We start from the raw sequence: 22,627 nt of genomic DNA on the forward strand, positions 1-22,627 counted from the left end.
ATCCTCAGGCCAAGTCAGTGCACTCCTCTCTGGACAGTTTTTTGTGTCTCACACACATTAAAAGGTTCACAGCATTGGACTAGGTTATAATGCTAATTTTAGCCTTCCTGCCTGTCTTGCTCGAATGAAACCTTCTAGGGGCAAAGCATCTTCCCAGGGCCCAGCTCATGGCCCATCCTCAGGAAGCACGGGTGGCCTCTAGAAGCGGGAAAGGCCAGGCATGGGATCCTCCCCAGGGCCTCCAGAAGGAACCAGCCCTGCCTGACCCTGAACTTTACCCCGTGGGACCCATGTTGGACCTCTGACTACAGCACTGGGAGGCAATGCAGCTGTGTCATTTTAAACACTGACTGTGTGGTTAAGGTAGCAATAGAAAACCAGTACACTTTGAAATTAATATATTTAAAAAGAAGACCTACAATGATCTGGAAAAGCTACTGTAAATGACCCAGGCTGCCTGGCTTTCTCGAGTCTCAAGGCTGACTTAACAATGGTTTCCTCTTTTCTGTTTTCTTTGTGTTGCCTGACTATGAAAATTTCGTCTATCATCCATCTCTGTGTTGTCCCAGGCTGATGAAGAGGACTCTGGAGCTTGGGGAATAGTGTCTAAAATAAGCAGGAACACCCCCATGCGGCCCACGGGGCTGTCCGGGGAGGGAGGGCGGGCGGGGCTGGCAGCTACTATTTTGGTGCAGGGCTGCCTTCGGGGGTTTCTTCCTGATAAGTGAGGCTTCCCTGCACGATTGTCCTCTTGGGCTATTAATCGCCCTCTTTGATTATATATTTTCTTATATTTAGTACATTTATATTGCTCTTTATATTTTAAAATGACCAACGCCCTCCATTTGCCTCTCCCCATAAAAGAAATCAATCTCCTGTTGGCTGAAGGGTTAATGCGCAGCTTTGGGTTTTTTCTTCTTGGAGGCTCAGGCGTGCATGCGTGCTCTGTATCCCTTTCACAGAAAGGAGCCAGGGCGAGGTGCCTGGGTTTTGAATGTGCCGTCACCGTGCATTCATAATAAATGCTGCACCGAATGGCACGTTCATGGTGGCTCCGTGATGTAAACGAAAGCTGAATGGAAGCTGGGGGCACAACTCACCTCCAAGAGGGCAGTCCTGTTCACAGCCGCGCCTGACCCTGGCTTTTCATTTTCCTTGAAAAACCAGCGTTTCCTCCCTTGCACGGCGGTGGGGTCCCTTCCTCCCTCCTCTCTGAAAGCAGGCTGGCTTTCTTCCGCTCCTACTTTTTCCCACACTGCTGTTGGAAGAAAGGTCCCGCCTTTGATTGAAATGGAACCTTCCACTATTGAGGAGCCTTTGTTGAATGAGTCATCGCTGCGGCGGCTCATTGGCTGAGGCCCTGGAACCAGGGGATTGCCTGGCAGGGCTGCCAGGCCCGGCTCCATTCACAGAAACGCTGGCTCCCTCGCCAGCCCTTCCATTCACACAAACAGCATTTCATTCACATTTTGCTGTTTTTGTCTAAAGATCAGGGTTTGGGAATGATAGGGCATTTCCGCTTTAGATTTGGGGGGGCTTTGACAGCCATCCCAATCATCTGCGGGGTGTGCATGTGCCGTTGCTATGCAAGCAAGGGGAAGGGAAGAGATGAGGGCCTGCGCCTGTCCTCCTAGGCCTGCGTCCTGGGTTGGTGGCCGCTGCTCCCCTGCACTCCTGCGTCCAGCAGCTGGCCCGCCCTGGGTGGCACTGGTTACAGCTGCTCCACAGAGCTCTTTGAGCCTTGGTGCCTCCTGTCCCATGTCTAGTCGTGGGTGTAAGAAGACTCAGGGTGACCTGAAAACGTGTTAGAGGTACATTCATTTGCTTGCACAGAGGCAGCTGGAAACTTGGACAGGGAGCGGGTCATTGTGCTGGGCAGGCTGTGTCAGTGCCCCGCGGTGATGGTGCAGCCACCGTGGCAGGGGCGGGGGCCTGAGCCCAGCAGACCTTCTGGGGGCTGCCAGCGCCCTGCTCTGAGGAAGGAGGCCTGTGCTGTTCCCTTGCAGGCTGGCTCTGGCTCCTGAAAAGAAGGCATTTTCCGGCGGATTTGATGTGTAATGAGAGCAGCTGCATCCCCCCCTTACTGGGGGGCTGCAAGCACAACTGAAGGGACACTGACATGTATTTCTAGCGTCTGCTGGGCATTCTTCCAGAGCCCGAGCACGTTCAGCTGGAGTGAAGCTGCCAGCGCAGCCCCTTCTGGAATGGACCCCGAGCCTGCCGCCCTTCTCCGGAGCTCCCCCTTCTTTCCGGGGAGGTGGGCTCTCAGCTCCCCGGGGGGACCCGCCTCTGCAGCCGGCGGGAGAGGCCCTGGCGGGCTCTGCGCAGGAGTTCACACGCAGACTTTTATTTTTATTTTTATGTATTTTGAGGAATTGCATTGCCACAGAGACACCTGTCATGGCTGCTTTGCTGATTTGAAAAGGAACACCCAGGAAGCGGGTATTTTGCGTTCTCTCTCGGCTGTCTGACGGTCGCTGCGGGCTTTCCAAATCAGAATTCCTGCGGACCGGGAGGCCGCGCTCCAAGCCTCCGTCACATCGCCGCGCCAGGTACCCAGGGCTCGGGCCGCGCTGCAGAAAGTTCCCCTGGCCCGGGCCGCGGGCGCACCTGGGGCCAGCGCTGCGGGGGGCGGCGCGGCCGGAGGAGGCACCGGGAGGCGGCGGCCGGAGGAGGCACCGGGAGGCGGCACCGGGCGGCGCGGCCGGAGGAGGTACCGGGCGGCGGGGCGGAGGAGGCACCGGGAGGCGGCACCGGGCGGCGCGGCCGGAGGAGGCACCGGGCGGCGCCGGGAGGAGAACTGATTGGCTCCGGGGCCGCGGGGGGTGCGCGGCTCGCGCTCCCCGCAGGAGGCGGCTCGGGCGCTCCCCAGCCTTTGTTGCGGAGGGTCCCCTCCCGAGTGAGTCACGCAGCCGCCGCGAGCCGGGGCCGAGCCGCCGCGGGGCGCGCACCGCAGGAAACTATGACTTTGGCGGAGCGAGCGAGGCGCCCGCAGCAGCCGGGGCCCGGGTCGGGGCGGCGCGGCCGCGGCGGCCCCGGGCGTTAGCGGCGGGAGGCGGGCCCCCGCCCGCGCCCCGACCCCGCGCCGTCCGGGCGCCGAGCCGGCCCGGGGACGGCGCTCGCCTGCTATGCGCGGCTCCCCGCGCCCGCGCCCGCACCTGCAGCGCCCGGGCGAATGCGGCGAGCCCACGGAGGGGCATGCTTCCACGCACCAAGTACAACCGCTTCAGGAATGACTCGGTGACATCGGTCGATGACCTTCTGCACAACCTGTCGGCGAGCGGCGGCGGCAAGGTCTCGGCGGCGCGCGCGGCCCCCGCGGCGGCCCCCTACCTGCTGCCCGGAGACGCGCTGCGCAGGGCGCCCGACGATGGCCCCGGCAGCCTGGGCCACCTGCTCCACAAGGTGTCCCACCTGAAACTCTCCAGCTCGGGCCTCCGCGGCCTGTCGGCGGCCCGGGGGCGGGCGGGCGCGCGGCTGGCGGGCAGCTGCAGCGCGCCCAGCCTGGCCGCCCCGGACGGCAGCGCGCCCCCCGCGCCCCCCGCGCCCCGCGCCCCGGCCATGCGCGCCGCCGGGAGGGGCCGGCCCCGCGACGAGCCGCCCCGCGCGCCCCCCGCGGGCGACCAGGTGCTGGGGGCCGGAGTCACCTACGTCGTCAAGGTGGGTGCGGGCGTGGGCCCCGGCGGGGAAGCTGGGGGCGCCCTGGGGCCAGGGGCGCGCTCCTCCTGGCAGCGGGGGCCGGGCACCGCGCGCCCGTCGCGAATCCGTTGCGAGGGTTAAAGCCGGTGACCTCGCTCCGTCCGGGCCTCCGGGCCCCAGTCCCCGCGTGCCTGCGCCACCTTCGCCACCGCGCCCTGCCGTGCGTCCGGCGGCGCGCCTCTGGCTCGGCCCCCGCGCCCGGGAGCTGCTCGCCCCCTGCCCGGGGCACTGAACGCGCTGCGGGCACCGGGCAGCCCTGGAGGGGAAGGCGGGTGGTGCCGCCGCTCACGCGGGCTTTGCCCCGGCGGCGGGGTGGGTGCTTCGTTCCCCCACAGCAAGATTTCCAGCTCCTGGTTGCGCAGGCCAAATGCTGCTTTGCTTTACATAAGACAGGCTGTACTTTCTCACCCAGCAAGGTCCTCTCTGCTGGCTGCCTCTCATGATACCTGAAGGTTTCGGTTTGCAGCAGAAGGAGAATTTGGGACTGCCCCCCCCCCCCCCCCCAGTTAACCAGATGAAGGGGCCTGTACTGCAGCACCTGGAGTCACAGTCTGGGAAGACTTTTGTCCCCAACACAAAGAATTATAAAACTATGCCCGATGTGGTCTGTAAAATCACTCCCGTATGCCAGTATGTTGTGAAATTTAATTAACAAATACCCAGGACCGACGTGCTGGCTGCCCCGCTCCTCTGCCCTGCCTTCAGGGACCAGGAGCCGAGGCAGCTGGCGGGGCCTGGTGGATCTCCGCCAGACCAGGGGCCCTCAGGGGCGCTTTGTTTCAGTGTGGTCACCCCATGGCATGTGTCTTATTTAAAAAGAAAGGAGACAAAGATCTATCTCCAGAGTGTTGACCATGGAGGAACGTGCAGGACAGACACCTGGTCTGTACATACTGGCTGCAGATCCAGTTAAAAATTCAGCAAATCACATCCTCAGGTAGAATGCTGTAGCTTGGTAATTTTGGAATCAAAATATTAAAAAAAACAGTTAACTTTGTGGGTTATCTTTACCCAAAAAGCACTGACAAAGTAATGTGATCATCAGTGTTAAAAATGGGACCTCAAAGGCGGCTTTTTAATTTATCTTCATCTTAGCTCTGAAAATTGATTAATATATTTTACAAAAGGGATGGAGATTAGCATAAAAGATGCACATCTGATTGAATTTCTTATAAAAGAAAATGAATATTCTTCTTGCATTCCTTCTTTAAAATGTATAACCAGGAGCCAAAACCAAACCAAACTCCCGACAACTGAGTTTAAGCAGCGATACCAGAGTGTATCGCTTCCAGCGTGCTAGCATGATTGCTACCTTGACCTTGGCGAAGCTTTCTATACCTGTCGTGTTGAACAAGGAAGGTAGTTTTCAAATGGAGGGGAAATTCTCAAACTTTTGCCTTTAAAGTTTTCCTTTCAAAAATCATTCAACTTGACTTAAGTGCTTTGCTCTTGCTGTGTGAAGAATGAAGGCAGACATCCGGTTCTCAAGGTCAGCTGTGGCTGAGTAATGGTGAGCCACTAAACCAAGTCCGCCCTGCACCCCTTCTGTTGCTGTAGGTTGTGACACCCCAGCAGCAGCTACTTAAATAGGCGGAGAGCTGGGTCGGCCTTGCGGTGCCTCAGCTAAAGGGTTGCATGACCTGGGGTGCATCGCATGGCTGGACAGGACGCTGTGTCGTCACTGGTGCATCCTCAGCGGGGAGCAGTGGAGTCATGTGTGCTTAGGCTCGGGTTGCCCTGGAGAGGTTTGAAACCACAGGGCCAAGCGCAGACTCTCAAGGATGGCTTCTCGTGCGCGCGGTTGGTCCGCGTGACCCCGAGGCCCTCCTGGTGTGCATTTCCACATTGCCCATGCTGAGTCTGAAACCACGAACACGCTTTCTTGAAAAAATCACAAAACTGAAAAAAAAAGCCTTAATTTAGCCCCTTTGCTGGTTTGTGAGTGGTTTTATTGGTGTCCTTGCTTTTAAAGATCTCTGGTAGGTAGAAAGGGGCCGTCTTTCAACTCCGCTGTACCTCAGGTGTAAAACCTGAAGGGCTGGGGTTTGGGAAGAGCTTCTTCTCCTCTTCTTTCTGACTCAGATTTATTTCTAAATTGAGGAAAACCCCCAAACGGTTTTCAGTTTCCTGGAAAATTCAAGTGCTGTGTAAGTATAGATTTCGCTCCTCATAGAAACACCTGCCTACAGACAGTTTTAGGATATTAAACACAGATTTATTATTCAAAAATGTTTCAACTTAGTTCAATTATGTGAAAGTGGAAACTGCAAAACACAGCAGCCTGGTGGGTTGTGATCATCTAGCAACATCAGGCTGTTTGAGCAGCAGGTTGTAATTTTAATTAACGAGAGAGAGAAAAGTTTAAAATGGACGAAGTTCCTGAGCAGCAGAATCCAGAGCTCCGAGCACGGTGCTGTGGCTGGTGACATATCTGGTTATGCAAACGAGGAAGGTTGGATACACACAGCTCCAGGTTCGTACTGGTGTTTGGGGCCTCACGGCAACACCTTTGTACCCACCCCACCCCCCACCACACCTGACAAGGGCTTTTTTTTTGGTGACATGAAAGGGAAAGAACAAGAAACTATGTTCTTGACAGAAAAGGAAAATCCAGCAACAAAGAACATGAATAGTTTCATTACAATTCCATTTTGGAATTATTTTTAATTTGGACCTGAGAGGCTGATAGAAATGCAAAGTATTGATCACTCTGCTGCCCACCTTCAAATTCTGTTGCCCAAGAATCCGAGTTGGCTAGGACCCCAAGTGCCCACAGGGCTGCTGCTGGTCTTCAGCAGGTTTCAAAGGCAATATTCAGGTGCACCACCCACACGTCACATGCACACTCACAGGTCCACAGAGCAAGCAGCTTAGGAAGGAGAGAGAGACACGAGTAGCTGGGGGTCAGGTCTTAAGGATGGCCACCGGCAGAGGTAAAAAGCTATCTGAAGACGGGCATGACCTTGAGGTTCAGCCTTGACCTTGCCTGATGCGAGGCAACACTGTGAGCTGCATGTGGGTGAGCGGTCAGTTCTGGGGGTCCCCAAAAGAAGAGCTCCTCCTTACATCACATCACACCACAGATGCAAAACAGAATAAGTGAGCAGGCTTAGGACTGAGCTGCGTGCCAGGGCAGGAAGGCGGAGGCCCGAGTGGAGAGCAGGGCCGGCCGGTGCACACTGTGCGTGGTCAGTCGTGGGAAGTCGGTCCCGCGGGCCGGAGACCCTGGCGCGGCTCCCGCAGGCCCGGGGTGCGCCGCGCTTGCTGCCGCCTGAGCTGCGGGCTGTCCCAGGCGGGCTGAGCAGTCAGCTGCTGAACTAGTTCCTGGTGCGCCGGGGGTCTCCCTTTGCAGCGATGGCCTTGTTTGCACAAGAACTCTTTAAAAATTATTTTGTGTGGGTTTTTTCCATTTGTGAATCTGATGCTATTTAGGGTGGTATAAATTATTCATTTATTTGTAAATGTTCTGTTGCTTTTTGTAGATGGTCTTTATGAACTGTACTTACTCTAAAATGTATCCTCCCTTTGTGTTTTTACAGACACTTGCCTCAATGTCTGTGAACATACCTTAAATATTCTTTTTCTTGGCAGCACGTTCCTTGGGTAACCGAGCAGACGCCACACTAAACAGTCATCAGCAAAGTTGTCTCAAAGACAACCTTACATAGTAGCATGGCAGGATTGGTTAAAATTTGTTTTAATTCTAGATTAAAAAATTATTCCTTGATTTAAAGGGGAACTTTAAGAATTGACTTTTTTCTTAAAATTATTGAAAACTCTCATAATATGTATGGCTTACAAGTAAATATTGTCCAAATGGTTTGAAAAATAGTTTGACATTCTTTTGAGATTAATAGACAGAATTATTAATTTGATCTGGAAAAATCGAACACGCACCACACTGTACACACAGCACACACATACCACACAATACAAACACACCACACAAACATACACACATCACGCCATACACACTACACAGACACACCACACAATACAACCACACATGCCACGCACCACACCATACACACATCACAGATCCACAACACACACACCATACGCACCACACACCATGCACATACACACACACACCACACCATAAACGCAGCACACACACACTACACAAACATACACACATCACATACCCACAACACCACCATACACACCCCCCACGCCCCCTACAAACTTATGCCCTCCCCACATTACCCCTGCCACACACACCACACTATACACCACACGTACAGACCACACGTACACACCACAGGTACACACCACACGCACAAAGGGAGACAACTTGTGATGACTGATCTGTGGCTATTTTCTTTCTGTTAGAAACCCGTAAATGCCGTGTTTGCAGTAACGCCTTATTACATCATCCATTTCTCTTACATTCATGCTTAAGAGAAAGTAATGCTGAAAGAGAAGCTGCTGGTGAACGTCAGTCCTGCAGAGCCACTTCCTGCCCCTCCCTCCCACCGTGTTGTCGGTGAGCATGTGCCACATGGCTGAGCAAGGCGCAATGAACGTCACTGAAGCAAAGCCCTGGTGCTGGGAACCTGGGTGGCAGGTACCTGGAGGGAGAGGACCAGCGGCTGCTTTCTTTGAGCTCAAACATCCCTGCCCCGAACTCCATGGTCCCTGAGAGGAGGGCCCCGGGCTCCCGGAGACACCTCTGGGGCACCCTTGCTGGCATTTTCTCGCACCTCACGTGCGCGGGCACCTGGAGGGAGCTGAGCGCCTCTGCGGAGCCTCCGGCCCTGGGAGTCCGGGCCCAGCCTGGCCTTGCTGCACAGCTTGTCTGGCCAGGCCACCACCTCCCAGCGGTGTCCGGGGTTTCTAACCACGATTCCAAGCTCTTGCAGGAAAATGTAGAGAAACCTAGAAGCTGAAAGAGGGGGGAGCTGAGGGGTGCAGCAGGGCCTCAGCTTACCATTGGGTCCCCATGCCCTTGGCAATATTGGAATATCAGAAATCCTGAAAGCCAAAGCTTTCTGAGAAAAATGTCCAGCCCTCACTGTGGTAATGCTGCTCACCTTGGATTTGGAGCCACCGTGGAGTGTCGTCCAAATGTGGTGTTTTCCTAAAGTGAATGCCCCTGGAAGGAGCCTTGCCTACTTCCCGCTACTGAATGGGCACAAAAAGAAGCAATGATTTCATTCAAACTTCATTTTATCAAAGTCCATTCACGCTGATTGGCAGTTGGAACTATGGATGATGTCTTTAATGCTGTTGCTGTTTGCTTTGCAAATTTTAAACATTGCTGATGCCACTTGCCCAAACAGAAGCTTTCTGTTCAAAACACCTGTGAAAATCAGCACACGGCTCTTGTCCTGTTGAATAACCGGCCCTTGACCAGGTGTCAGCAGAGAACTGCTGCTCAGTCTGTCCCCACAGCTCTCAGCAGGAGAGGAGCCTGCCCCAAAGTGTCCTGGGGGGAGGGCATGTGTTGAACAGGCATTTACCCCCAACACTGAATTCCTTCTCTAAGGTGGGGATGGTGAGAGGAACAGCCCGGGGAGGGTGGGACCCATGCAGGGGACCCCTCCCCTGACCCTAACCGCAGACGCTCACTGTCCACCTTCTCTGCTTTGCATCCCTGCACACTTGCACTGTCAAGCACCTGCCTCTTCAGTAAACCTCCCTTTATGGAATGTAAACATTCATTATGGAAGTTTTTCAAACACATACAACATGCAAAACATACCAACATAAAATTAGCGAGAATGGTCTAACGAGCCCACAGGCACCCAGCACCCAGCTTCAAAAGGTGCCAACTTGTGGCCATCGCCACCCCTGCCTGCACCCCTGCCTCCCCAAATTGTGCGGGGCTCAGTGGGGCCTCCTGCTCCCGTGCCCTGACAGAGCTCAAGCTTTTGATGAATAGGTTGCAGATTGGGCTTAATAGCGCTTCCAAATATGGCAGTGTCACGAGCTTGACCATCCCTGCAGTCAGCTCGGTGGTCCCCAGCATCCCCAGCACTGCTGTGAGGGAGAGGGGCAACCTCTGTGGTTGCTCCTTCTGAGGTGGTGACACTGGACTCCTGGAGACTCTGATGACAGCCTGAGGTGATGGGGGACAGAGCCTCCCTGCTCAGTCTCCACTGGGCCACCCCACCTCCCCATCCAGGCAGGGCCTCCTCTAGCAACGAGACCATCCTTTCAGAGCGGCTGTTCTCCCAAGTTGTCTTTAACATTAGTGCATTAGTGAAGAGATTTGATAGAGGGGATTGGCTCACATGGTTGTGGAAGCCGGTCAGCCTCAGAGTCTACAGGGTGAGTTTGCAGGCTCAAGACCCAGGAAGAGCCACTATTTCAGTTTGAGTCTGAAGGCAGGAAAAAGCTGATATCCCAGCTGGAAGACCATTAGGCAGGAAGAATTCTCTTACTTGGGGGAGGGTCAACCTTATTGTTCTCAGGCCTTCAACTGATTGGATAAGGCCCACCTACACTGGGGAGGGTAATCTGCTTTGCTCAGCCTATTGATTTAATTCATCCGAAACATCTTCACAGAAACACACAGAATCGTGTTTAGTCAAATAGCTGGGCACCTTGTGGCCCAGCCGAGTTGACACATGAAATGAACCATCACAGGTATATTCACAAACTTTCGAAGTCTCATCTAGAGTGACCACTAGTTGACCCCAAACACTTAGGGAGATTCAGAATCCCAGGCAGAATGGAGACAAGGGGTAAGAAGTTAAGAAATAATTGGCCTGGAAGAGTCTCAGGTTCCCCCATGGCTCCTGTGGGCACCCAATAGAGACATATTTAAAAATTTCTCAAACATTTGTTTAGGGTTTACTTTGGGCGGACATTGAACTAGGGCCCTAGAGCATGAGACAGATGAACTATGACCCCTGTTCGCAAGGAGAGCTGAGAAGCAGGTCTTTCCAGCTGGTGGTGAGGGTTTGTGAGTGGAGGCCCCTGAGCCCCAGGAATGTGGGTGTCACACACGACATTATCACCAAGGTCGGAGCGAGTCACTGTGGGAAATGTACCACTGTATGTGTCTATGATACAGAATCTCAACCAGGGACAGAGGCCCCAAGGAGGGAAAACAGATGTTTCTAGATGGTGTGTTACCACGGAAAGGGAACAGCCACAATTTTTTTTTCTAATTTGTAAATAATAATTTATAGATGCAGTTTTCTCAATTCCAGATTTGCTTTCATGGATTTTTAAAGAAGCATTTTGATGTGTGCTTCTATTTTTTAAACTTGAGCAAATTAGAGAGGAAAGGGCAAGTAAATATTACAAGAAAATGGAAGTAGCCAGCTGGGCCCCTCGCAGGAAGCCAGACTTTGAGTGGACGATCTGAGGTCGGGAGGCAGTGGGTCTGGGCCCGGGCCAGAGGAGCTGCCGTCGAGCACTTGAGCTTGTCCCGAGCCCACATTCTGAGAAGCTTCTATCTGCTGTCGGTGTCCGCCAGGCCGCCGGAAGCTGGGGCCCCTCCAGGACCACTGGTCCTCACAGGTGGCGGCAGCCTCGGTCGCCTCTGGCTCCTTCTGCCCACCTCGCCGTTTCAAGCCCCCTCTTCCTGGCTGGAGACACTGCTTTAAAGGATTGTGTTTTGGGACGCCGTGGTGGCTGCGCTGTCTGAAGAACTGAGCTGTGGTCTTTCCACTGGAAGTAGCAACCCCAGGATGATATTAACCTTGTTTGTAGAGAGTCTTGTTTACCCTCGTGGGAGGAGAAAATAAGATTCATCAAATGATGGCCAGAGGGAGGGCTCCAGTGTCCCAGTGCCGCCGCAGCTCCTGTCCCGCGGCCCCCACTCTCACTCCTGTCTGTTTACCAGCTTGGTTAAGACCCCAGGGCTGGGTGGTGCTGGCAGACGAGTGGCACCTGGCTCTCCGGACAGACCGTCGGGATCTGTAGTGCTGTGTAAATAACTGCTGCCCTCTGCTTCCTCGGGGGACATCCAGTCGGTCACTCAGCTTTGCGGAGCCTTCACTCGGGAGTGTGAGTGATACACAGTGACTAGGAAGTGCTGAGTTTTAAGTATTTATTACCTTTTAATTGTATATATCTTATTTGTAGAGACTCTTCCTTAGGAGGCACCTGTGTGGAGAGTCTCCCTTGTTGGTTTTCTGCGGCCCTCTTTTCTTCTCACTTCTGGTTCTAGATTGTTTGTGAACAGTCTTAGCTCTCAGTTCCTCTGCTCATTAATTTATTCCTCTGTTAATATGCTAATCAATTATTACAATTAGTGTCAATTGAATTTATTGAGTAGCCCTGTGCCAGGAGATGGAGATACAGGTGAATTAAACAGGAGTGCTTCCTGCTCTTTTGGTGTCAGTGGGAGAGACAGAGGAGAGAAAAAACTGGGAACACATTGGTTATGGGATGCAGAAGTCAGGGAGATGCTGAAATGGAACCCCAAGTGACGAGTGGAAGTTACCCAGGAAGATGGGGGGAGCAGATGTACAAATGTGTCAGCTCGCATGTGTGTTTGGGGTCAGTTTCCGGAGGGGAGGTAGAAACTGAGACTATCCAGTGTGGCTGGCTGAAGGGAATTGAGTTCGAGGGGGGCTGATGGTGGGGAGGTCCTAAGAGGGAGGCCAGTGCCAGGCAAATGCAGTGGGAAGCCACTGGAGATTTTCTGAAAGATTATTCCATCTTCTGAGTGGAGAACAGATTGGAAAAGCAGGAATGAAAATAGAGGCAATTAGGAGGGATGACGGTGGCTTGGACCAGTGTCCTGGGCCGCAGGCCAGTGGCTTGCCCTGAGCCCAGGTCTGTATCTCTTACTGTCAGTGCAGCACACCCACCCGCTGTTCCACGGGCCCTTCAGCGGGGCATGTCTCAGTGAATTCACGACCTCCCCACCTGTACCCTGCTCCTTAGTCCACGGCGTCGCCGTCCACCCCGTCCCAAATCTGGGGTGCGGAGCTGTCCTGAGAGGGCCTGCCTTCCCTGACCGCGCTCCCCTGCTCGGTCTCCTCTCTTTCCCCCCCCTCAGGGCTTCCCGTCTTTCTGGGCTTCCTTGCCTTGCCTTCCCATTCATACCTTCATAGTTTCTAGCTGCGGTTACCACAGTAGACTAACTGGTCTTCGGGTGATTGCTTTAGGAAGGACTCTTCTTTTTAAATTCGATAAAAAAGTATTATACAGCTTCACTGAAATGTCTCAAAGTTTCCCCTCAACGCCCCCCCCATGTGTCTAATTTCCTTCCCTGCAGAGAGAGTCCTCAGCTGTTTGCTATTTATATTCCAGATGCACACACACACTTTTGTTTTGTCTGTTTTATCTTTTTTCTCCTTTCTGTTACACAAAGCAAACGTTCTACATGTACTGCTCTGTGACTTGCTCTTTTCACTTGGTATGCCTTGGAGAGCTTTTAAATCAGTACCTATAATTCAGCTGCATGCCTTTTGGCACATGCTTAATATTCCAGTATATGGATGTTCTAAGTTATCCAAACAGTTTTCTCTTGTTAGACAGGTTTCCAGTTTCTCATAGTTAATAAATAATGAGTAATCTTCTACATGCATCTTTCTTCCTGGGCAAACATTTTTGCCTATGTGTACAGTAAGTTTTAGCAAATACGAATCCTTTTCTTCTGGCTTTGGCAGGACCTGGAGTGCAATGATAATTCTATTGTGAAGGTCACTTCTTCACATCTGGCTACAGAGTGAGGCCGCCTGTCCTCAGCCATTGAGGAGGACATTTACTGTGATGTACACTTTCACAAGTTAAGAAAAATTTCCTACAACCCTAGTTTTCCAAAAAAAAAAAAAAAATCTGGAATGGTTGTTGAATTTTTTTCAAGGGTTTTTCAGCATCTAGTGAGATAAATATATATTTTTCACCGTTTTTTTCTGTTAATGGGGTGAGTCATTTATCTTTGTAAAATGCATCTCATCTTTCTAATCAAAAAGCTCTCTGTTGCTTGCTTTCCTTTTGGAATTCAATCCAAACTCTTCATTTTGAGATACAGCCTTTCAGGTTTGTACTTTATTTCTTGCCCCTCAACCCCTAATACTCCACTGATGAAACAGCTTGTTTTCCCCCAAGGCAGTTGCCCCTCTGGCCCTGGCTCCAGTCTCCCTCTCTGGCCCCCTGTCCACCTGTCTTCACCCAGAATACAAACCTGTCAGCTCTCAAGACCAGGAGCTGTTCCCTCTTGTCTCTCTCCTGAGGGCAGAGTTGGTGGTCACTCCGAAAGGTCTCCACGGCTCTGTGGATTCGTCTTTCTTTTCATTGATCCAATTCACACTAAGTGGGAACCTACAGGATGCCCAGCACTGGGGCCCCTGAGAACCCAAGATGAGTTCAGTGGTCCCTCTTTTCAAGGAAGGGATCCTTTAGAGGGGATCCCATGTGTTATATAAGCCATGCACTGTGGGAAAGGTGGTCGGCCATCCTCCCCAAGACTTCCCTGGGGAAAGGCCCTGTGACAAGCACTTAAGTTGTAAAGCTACAGGGATAAAGGTGGCCATAGGACACTGGTCAGCAGGGTGACCCGTGGGCCTGTTTGTATAGTGCTGGTCATTAAGAACCTAACTCCAAAGGGGCACCTTTTGAATTCCTTATTTAAGAGCTCCTTGATAATGGTCGTTCCTGTGACTGGCAGCCCTAACACAGCCCGAAGTCTATGGCTGTTCCACAGATCGGCAGCGTCATTAGCAGACCCATGAGCTCTGCTTTTTGATGCCCTTTCTCTTTAAAACTAATTACAGGAGGGTTTCAGTAAGAGAGTCAACTTTAATAAGAGCCATGAGTGAACATTATTATGTTAAAATATTGTAGAGCCAGATTTCACCAGGACGTTTCCAAACAGAAAGCTAAGCTCCTGAACACTACCCCCCCCCCCCCCCCCCCCCCGTAATGAAAGCGTGTGGCCGGAGAAACAGAATGGGGGATACTCTCTGAGGGTAGCAAATGTTCTCTGAGGGCTCAGGGCCTGCCTGTCCTCTGGAAGGTGCTGTAGATTGTGAAGGAGATGTAGGGCGATTTTCCAAAAGGAACTTGCAATCCAGTTGAGCAGGAGAAGTTGCTTCTTTTGAAAAGAAAAAAAATCATGTTCATTGAGGCGCTAGTGCCTGGGTGAGAGACCGTGGCGGGCTGGAGCTATGGGGGAAGGCTTCCCAGGGGGCGGGGTGTTTTCTGGGTCCTGAAAGAATGTCCAGGTCTGGGCAGATGGAGAAAGAATGCCCAAGGCAGGAGAATCAGAGCGAGAATGGCTTTGGGGGTGGGCATGGGCACAGCCTTAGCCAGGGGCCAGGAAAGACAGTCTGCCGCCAGCCAGCCCCGGTCAGAGGGAAGCGCTGTCAGCTGCTGTGGGTCAGTAACATGAGCTGTAGCCTCTTAGAGCAGGAAGGTCCTGTTTAGTGGAGGAACCAGCCCCATGCTGGCCTGTGCTGTATCGTACTTGATGACACCACACCATCTGGCTGCCGTTTGCAGGAGTGAGCTCCTTCCTCACCAGGTGACAGCCCTTGAGGAGCTGAGGTGTGTTTCCTTCAGGCCTCTCCTCCCCAAGCTAAGCACGTCTTCCTCTGTCAACAGCCTTGATCTCACCGTCTCCTGGGTTCTCTTCTCTGTTTGTACCCTAGTTTGTAAATTGCAATGAAGAGGCTGCCATGTAAAGGATGTGGTGGAATTGGAGTTCTGGCTTGGGGTGTGTATATTCCACTTTTAGAGTTTTGTCCTGTCCTAAGAATAATTTGGGCCTTAGTTCATATGCCTACACTCCTGAAAGATGAATTCGTCTTTGTCTAAAGTACAGTTGCTCTTTTTCCCAAAAAGGGATGGTAAGGCTTCCTTTATGGCTTGTTCATTATGAGCTACAAGGCAATGTTGCTGATGATCTTTAGAATCACCTCCACCACCCGTGGCCTCATGGCCACTCAACTACTGTGAGTTTCCAACCATCAGCCTCTGTCATCAAAACTCAGAATTGAAATTGAGAAGGCCAGTGGAATTATAACCCATCAGACATAGTTAATGTTCCACAATAGAACTGTGGAATAAGTTCTGGTCCATTCGTACCACGCAGTAATATGCAGCCATTAAAAATGGTGAATTAGAGTCTTAATATGATTGACTGGAATAGATTTTAGGCATTATTGGGTTAGAAGAGCATGAAGCAGTGTGTGTGTAGTATGAACCTATTCTTTGTAACAGAAACAAGTACAGAAATGCTTATACAGAGCCACAATTATAGTTAGAAATGTCAATAGGCCACTCTACAAAATAAGATATCATGCAGATAATCAGCAAGAATATACAGAACTGAGAACATAATCAACCAACAAGATCTAGTAGACATACATAGTGCCCCCTGAAGCCAAAGCAGAATACACATTCTTATCAAGTGCCCATAGAACTCCCACCAAGATAGACCATATCTTGAGCCATAAAACAAATCTAACCAAATTTAAAATATAGTTAACTTTTGAACAACACAAGTTTGAGCTAAGTGGGTCCACTTATATGTGATTTTTAAATAAATACTGTAAATGTATTCCTTCTTCCTTATGATTCTCTTAATAACATTTCATTTTCTCAAGCTTACTTTGTTACAGGAATAGAATATATAATACATACAACATTCAAAATATGTGTAATTTACTGTATGTTATGGATAAGGCTTTTTGTTCAACAGTAGGTTATTAAGTTTTGGGGGAGTGAAAAGGTATATGCAGATTTTCAAATGCTTGGGGGGGGTGCCTCTAATCCTTGTGTTCGAGGATCAACTGTAAGTGAAATTGTACAGAGTGTGTTCTCTGACCACAGTGTATTCAAATTAGAAATCAATAAGGAAAGACAACAGAAAAATCTCCAAACAGCTGGAAATTAAGCAGAGTACCTATAAATATTGCATGGGACAAAGGAGACATTTCAGATGAATTAAAAAAATACATATAATTGAATGAAAAGAGACTACAACATACCAACGTACTGGGTGGGGCAAAAGTAGGTTTACAGTTGTGAGTATGAGAAATACAGAGTTTATTCTCGTATTATTATTTATTAATTATTGTATTATTTTCATACGAACAACTGTAAACTTACTTGTGCCCCACCCTGTGTGTGGGATGCAGCTAGAACCGTGCTGAGAGGGAAATTTGTAGCCCCAAATGCTTATTCTGGGAAAGAGAAAAGTTCTCCAACCAGTAATCTAAATGTTTATCTCAAGATACTAAAAAAGAACAAAACCAACCCAAAGCAGGCAGAAGGAGAGAAATAACAAAGATAAAAGCAGAAATCAATGACATGAAACCCAGAAAATCAACAGGAAAAAAATCAGTGAAACAAAAATGAAATTCTTTGGAAAAATCAGTATGATGGAGGAACCCAGCAAGACTGACAAAGATAAAAGGAGAGAAGATACAAATCCCCACCAGCAGGAATAAAACAGACACCATCTCAACAGATCCTGTGGCCACGACAGGGCTGAGGCGGCCTGGCCCTGCTCTCAGCCGCTCCAGTCTGGACCATGGCTGGTGGCTGCTGCCTGAGAGTTAGGAGAGCGAGGCAGGCCCGGGCACAGGGCTGCAGCACTGAGTGGAGGGCAAAGCCAAGCACCCGGATACAGCCTGGATCAATCAGTGGAGGCGCGACGCTGAGACCGGGGCCCCAAGCCCAGTGAGTCTGCAGAGCAAGCGGCAGCTGGACTGGGGACTTTGCTGTTGACACTAAGCCTGCCAGGGGTTCAGCTGCACAGAGAGGTCGGCTTAGCTCCATCTTGTCCAACAACTTGTTTGTTTATTTTTTGGGAGGGTGAAGAAAGCCAGTGCTCGAGGGGAGAGAATGCATTTCCTAAGACCAAGCAGCTAGCCTGGTGTCAGAGTGAGGACAAGAGTGCACGTCGTGACACTAGAGTAAGGGCAGGTCGGCTTGGCGCCGTTCGCATGTTAGCCGGAGCATGTTCGGCTATAACACCAACATGTGTTTTTGGAACATTTCTTCCCTCGTTCTCTTTGGCTTGAGTAGCAGATGTGGCCGAGTGCATGGCTGTGATTTTCAGATGAAACGAAGCACAGCGCTTTGCTTGGAACTGATCTCCACTCCTGCTTCCTCTCTGACTCAGCTTCCTCGTGGTAAATGAGGCAGATGACACCTGCCACTGGCGAGCACTTGTCAAGGTGTCCCGGCTCTTTTGATGAAAGCCTACACGGCGTTTGTCTTAACACAGTGTCGCCTGTGAGATGAAAGGTTAAGAGAATTGCGCGCTAGCTGAGGAAACCTGCAGAGGGCTCGGATGTACCAGACGGCCAATCCCTTCCCCGTGTGGCAGTTGAACAAAATCTGACAAAGGAAGTAGGAAACTGAAAGGGGGAGAGTCGTCTCTTTTAGTACCCAACCCATTTATTCCCACAAGCCCCGCAGCACCCCCGCCTTGCACCCCTTGTGCCCACTGCACTGAAAGCGCATTTCTGGCTTCACTCTTCATGACAGATGCCCCAGGTCCTCTGGACATGCGGGTAAGTCGCTGTAACTCTTAAGCTTCCACTTCCCCCGGCTGATGCCTGCTGTGAGGAGGTGCGCCTGGGTGTCATGTCCCCTGTCTAGAATGGGGTGACTACAGCACTCTTTATAGAGTCATCAGGAGCGAAGTGAATGGACATTCGTAGGGCAGTTGGCACAGCAGCTGGCCAGCGGCAGATCCTTACTGAAGGTTCGTGCTTTGTGCCACCTGCTGCCCTCTTGTTGAACCCGGGGCTCACCTCTCCAGTGTCCCATGAGTCAGGGCCAACCTCCACCTTCAGTCAAAGAGGCTGATTATTCATTCGTTTTATTAAAGAATGAGTCCCATCACAGCACCAGACCGTGACCCCGACTCTATCATGACTCCTGCGAGTGCTGGTGCAGCGCCATCCTTGGCGCCACTAAGGCGGGCATGGGTTTGGGGCGCAGCAGGACAGCGTGGGCCTGTCGTGGAGGGTGAATGACAAGGTAATTACCAGCACCTGGGTTTGAGGCCTTTAGCGAGGGAGAAGCATGGATGTTGGAAACAGACCCTGATGGGGGTGCATGGTGCCCATGTGGCCACGGCTTCCGGTGTCAGGGTCAAGAGCTCTCGGGCATGCTGAAGGGTTTGCCAGGGATGCCTTATAGCCAGGGAGGGGACACTGAGATGTTACGGGACTTCAAACGGCACTCACCAGGATGCTTGCTTCCCTGGGGGGTTTGTTATAAATGATTTCAATTTTTTGATGTTTTTATTTTCCAAATTTTTGTACAATGAATGTATATTATTTTCAGAAAAAGATTAGCATTAAAAATAAAGCAATACTCTTTTATTCTTTTTATTGGGTACACAGTAGACCATACCACCTTAAGTGTGCAATGCAGTGAGCACGCACACACACATCACACCCAAGCAGGCACTCGACTGAGATCTAAAGCACTTTCTCAGGCCACACTAGGCTCCCTCATGCTCCAACCAGTCAGCACCCTCCCAAAGGGATCCACTATTCTGACCTCTGCAACCATTGATTAGTTTATATCCATGGCCTTTTAAGTGAAAAAATACTAAAAATATGGCAAATTAATGGATGGCATCTAGAGTTTTCTTTTTCTCAAATTTATATAAACACTCATAACAAATGTTAACTTTAGCGTCACTAAATCAAGTCATTTTGGAACCTCAAATTATTTAATAGCAATTCCAGACAGAATTACATGGACTATGTATACGTGGTGGAGACTGGGTGTGGCTGACTTGAAGACTGTGGAAGGTGCTCTTGAACACAAACCTTTGTGGTAGACTTGCTGAGATGTTGGGCCACAGCCAACTTTAGCAATATTAAAGGACTTTTCAAACCTAAAAGTTATGGAGAAGAATTTTGCTTGAATTTACAGTTGCCACACATTTTATAAGTTGATGACTTTCTAACTCTGATAGCTGGGTAGAGGCGCTTTCAGGTGCTCAGGTCACCCCTGGGGTTTGGATGAAAGAGCTGGAGTTCAGAGCCCGTCCTTAGCCTTGGGTTCCCATAGGCTGAGTGACAATTCACCAAGTCAGAGGTGAGGCTCAGATAGGAGCTTGTTAATAGTGTATTTCACACCCCACATCTTGAACCCTGATTTCCCCAAGAACAATTCATCACATGTGGCCACCTCCCATGGTAGAATCTGAAACTACTCAGGTCACTAGAGATTGTCTCTACTAACAAAATTCTAGAAAGAGAATCATCAACTATTATTGCCAACCCAGAGTTCTGTGCACACTTAATACGGATCCTTTCAGTTCATAATGATCAGTTTTCTTTTATGAAAGCAACACATACTAATTGCAGAAAATGTAGAATATAGAGAAAAGCATAAAGAAGATAATTAAAATCACTTGTAATCACAATCTTCCATGATAACTTTAATTAAAATTTCCATGATATTTTTTATTCCTTATTTTCATGTATCCAAAATTGAGATCAGGCTCAGTGATTCTCCAAATCATTAAATATTTTTGAAAGACACGGTTTTTAATGGTTATATAATATTCTGTCCCATTAATGTATTATAATTGTATATTTTAAATATGTAGGCTGTTTCCAATATTTACTATTATAAAAAAATGGAGTATTCAGTTATTCATTCATTTATTCAATAAACTGCACTGAATGTATACTCCATGTCAGGTCCTGTACAGGTGCTGAGGATACAGTTGGGGATTAAAGAACAGATGTGGGCTTTGCCCTTCTGGAGCTTACATTTTGGTGAGGAGGTCAGAACTGAATAATCCAATAAACTAGTCACATAATTTAAAAACGCAACCATGCCCAGAATAGCCAAGACCATCTTGATAAAGAGGAACAAAATTAGAGGACTCACACTTTCCACTTTCAAGACAGCTGGCCTAAGTGTATAGACCTATTGTGGATGGAAGGGGGCTGCCTGGAAGACCTGACTAGCTCAGGAACAAGTACCCACACGAGAGGTCCTGATAATAAAAGTCCCTAACTGAGCAGGTCATGGTGGGCGGTCATGCCCTAGCTCTATAGGATAGACTAATCTTGGCCTTAAGAAGAAGCCCTGCCCGTTGGTTTTGTGAGTCTAGGATGACATACTGAAAATGTCAGAATGATGCCTTTTCTGGACCTCGGGAGATCACACCCTGCTCCTGGGAGGGAATGACCTCAGCGTTCTTCCTTGTTCCCCATTATCCACGCGCCTCTGTAAACCACGTATGTTAAGTGTTAACTACCCTGCGCCCACCAACATAAAAGAAGCATGTATTTCGCCATTCAACTTTTTATTCAATCCTAAAGATTCCCCACTTTACTTTGTCCTGCCTCCTTAATCTACCACCAGTGGCTTGCCTGCGACCCTCCTTACGCTTCCTCCTTTGTTCTAATATGTAAGATGAGCTACAAAACCACCATTTTCTCCAGAGCATTTTCTCAATCCTTTCAGATTTTGCTCCTGGGTCTGACTCTCAACTCTTGGCTCAAATAAACTCTTTAAACCTTTAAGTTTGGAATTTCTTTCTTTGAGGGTATAGACCATGGAATAGAACAGAGAGACCAGAAATAAACCCATTTATATTCAATGGATTTTTGACAAGAGTCCCAAGACCTTTCAGTGAAGAATTGTGTTTTCACCATATGGTGCTGGGACAACTGAATATCCACAGGCTAACGGATGAACTTGGACTCCTCACATCACAGCAAAATGAAGTAAAAATGGATTAAAGGCCTAACTGCAGGAGCCAAAACAGAACTGATTGAATCACATGGGGGCGGGTCTTTGTGACCGCGGATTAGGCAGTGGTTTCTTAGATATGATACCCGAAGCACAGGCAACAAAAGAAAAAATAGATACATTGAACTTCATCAAAATGAAAACCTTTGTGCTTTAAAGGACACTATCAAGAAAGTGAAAAGACAACCACATAATGGGAGAAAATATTTGCAAGTCATATATCTGATAAGGGACTGGCATCTAGAGTATATATAGAACTATTACAACTCAATAATCCAGAGAAAGATAACTCAGAAATGAGACAAGGATTTGAATGGACATTTCTCCAAAAAAGACATACAGACTGCCAGTAATAACGTGAAGAGATGCTCACATCTTTAGTCATTAGGGAAATGCAAACCCAAAGCGCAACGAGATATTGCCTCACACCCATCAGGATAGATAAAGCAAAAAAGACAGACAATAACAGGTGTCGTTTGTGAGGATGTAGAGGAATCGGATCTCATACATGCTGCTGGGAATATAAAATGCTGCAACTGCTTTGGAAACTGTCTGGAAGGAAGTTCCTCAAAATGTTAAACATGGAGTTAGCACAAGACCCAGCAATTCCACTCCTAGCACTAAACCCACGAGAGCTGAAAATATAGTCCAGACAAAAACTTGTACATGAGTGTTCACGGCAACATTCTTCATAAAAACTCCAAAGTAGAAACAACTCAAATGTCCATCAACTGCTGAATGGATAAACAGAATGTGGCATATCTACAAAAGGGAATAATATTCAGCTGTGAAAAAGGAGTGAAATACCGACACATGCTACAACATGGATGACTCTTAGAAAACCTTATGCTGGGTGAAAGAAGCCACAAAAGGGCATGTTCAGCATGCTTCCATTTTTATAGAATGTCCAGAATTGGCAACTCTGTAGGGACAGAATGTAGCTGGGGTTGGGGAGAAAACCGGTAGTGACTGCTAATGGGCTCTTATCCAGGTTTATTTTGGAGATGATGCAGATATTCTGGAATTAAATTGTGGTGATGGTTGTGCAATATTGTGAATGCACTAAAAAGGACTGACTTATACACTTCAAAAGGGTGAATTTTTATGGTATGTGAATTATATCTCAATAAAAAATAATTACAAAAATCAGCATGTTGAACAAAACGAACTGGAAGCAAGTGGGACTTGACTGCAGAGAGGACCCGAGGTCTGAATGGAAGCGGCACCTGTGCAGGTGACCAGGGAGGAACGTGTTCTGAGTGTCAGGAGCACAGCG

General features: G+C 49.6%; 1 protein-coding gene across 3 annotated transcripts in view; it reads left to right on the plus strand.

Annotated features, from left to right (window-relative positions):
- Positions 1–3,198: 3,198 nt before the first annotated feature.
- Positions 3,199–22,627, plus strand: part of SHC3 (SHC adaptor protein 3) — a 116,431-nt gene continuing 97,002 nt past the window's right edge. For all 3 annotated transcript variants that reach the window (XM_087822527.1, XM_087822529.1, XM_087822528.1), the window contains exon 1: positions 3,199–3,660. In XM_087822527.1, the coding sequence (XP_087678653.1) occupies positions 3,199–3,660 (462 nt within the window). The remainder of the gene's footprint in view (positions 3,661–22,627) is intronic.

This window comes from Miniopterus natalensis, chromosome 12, assembly GCF_054644295.1.
Source record: "Miniopterus natalensis isolate mMinNat1 chromosome 12, mMinNat1.hap1, whole genome shotgun sequence".
Taxonomy (NCBI): Eukaryota; Metazoa; Chordata; class Mammalia; order Chiroptera; family Miniopteridae; genus Miniopterus; species Miniopterus natalensis.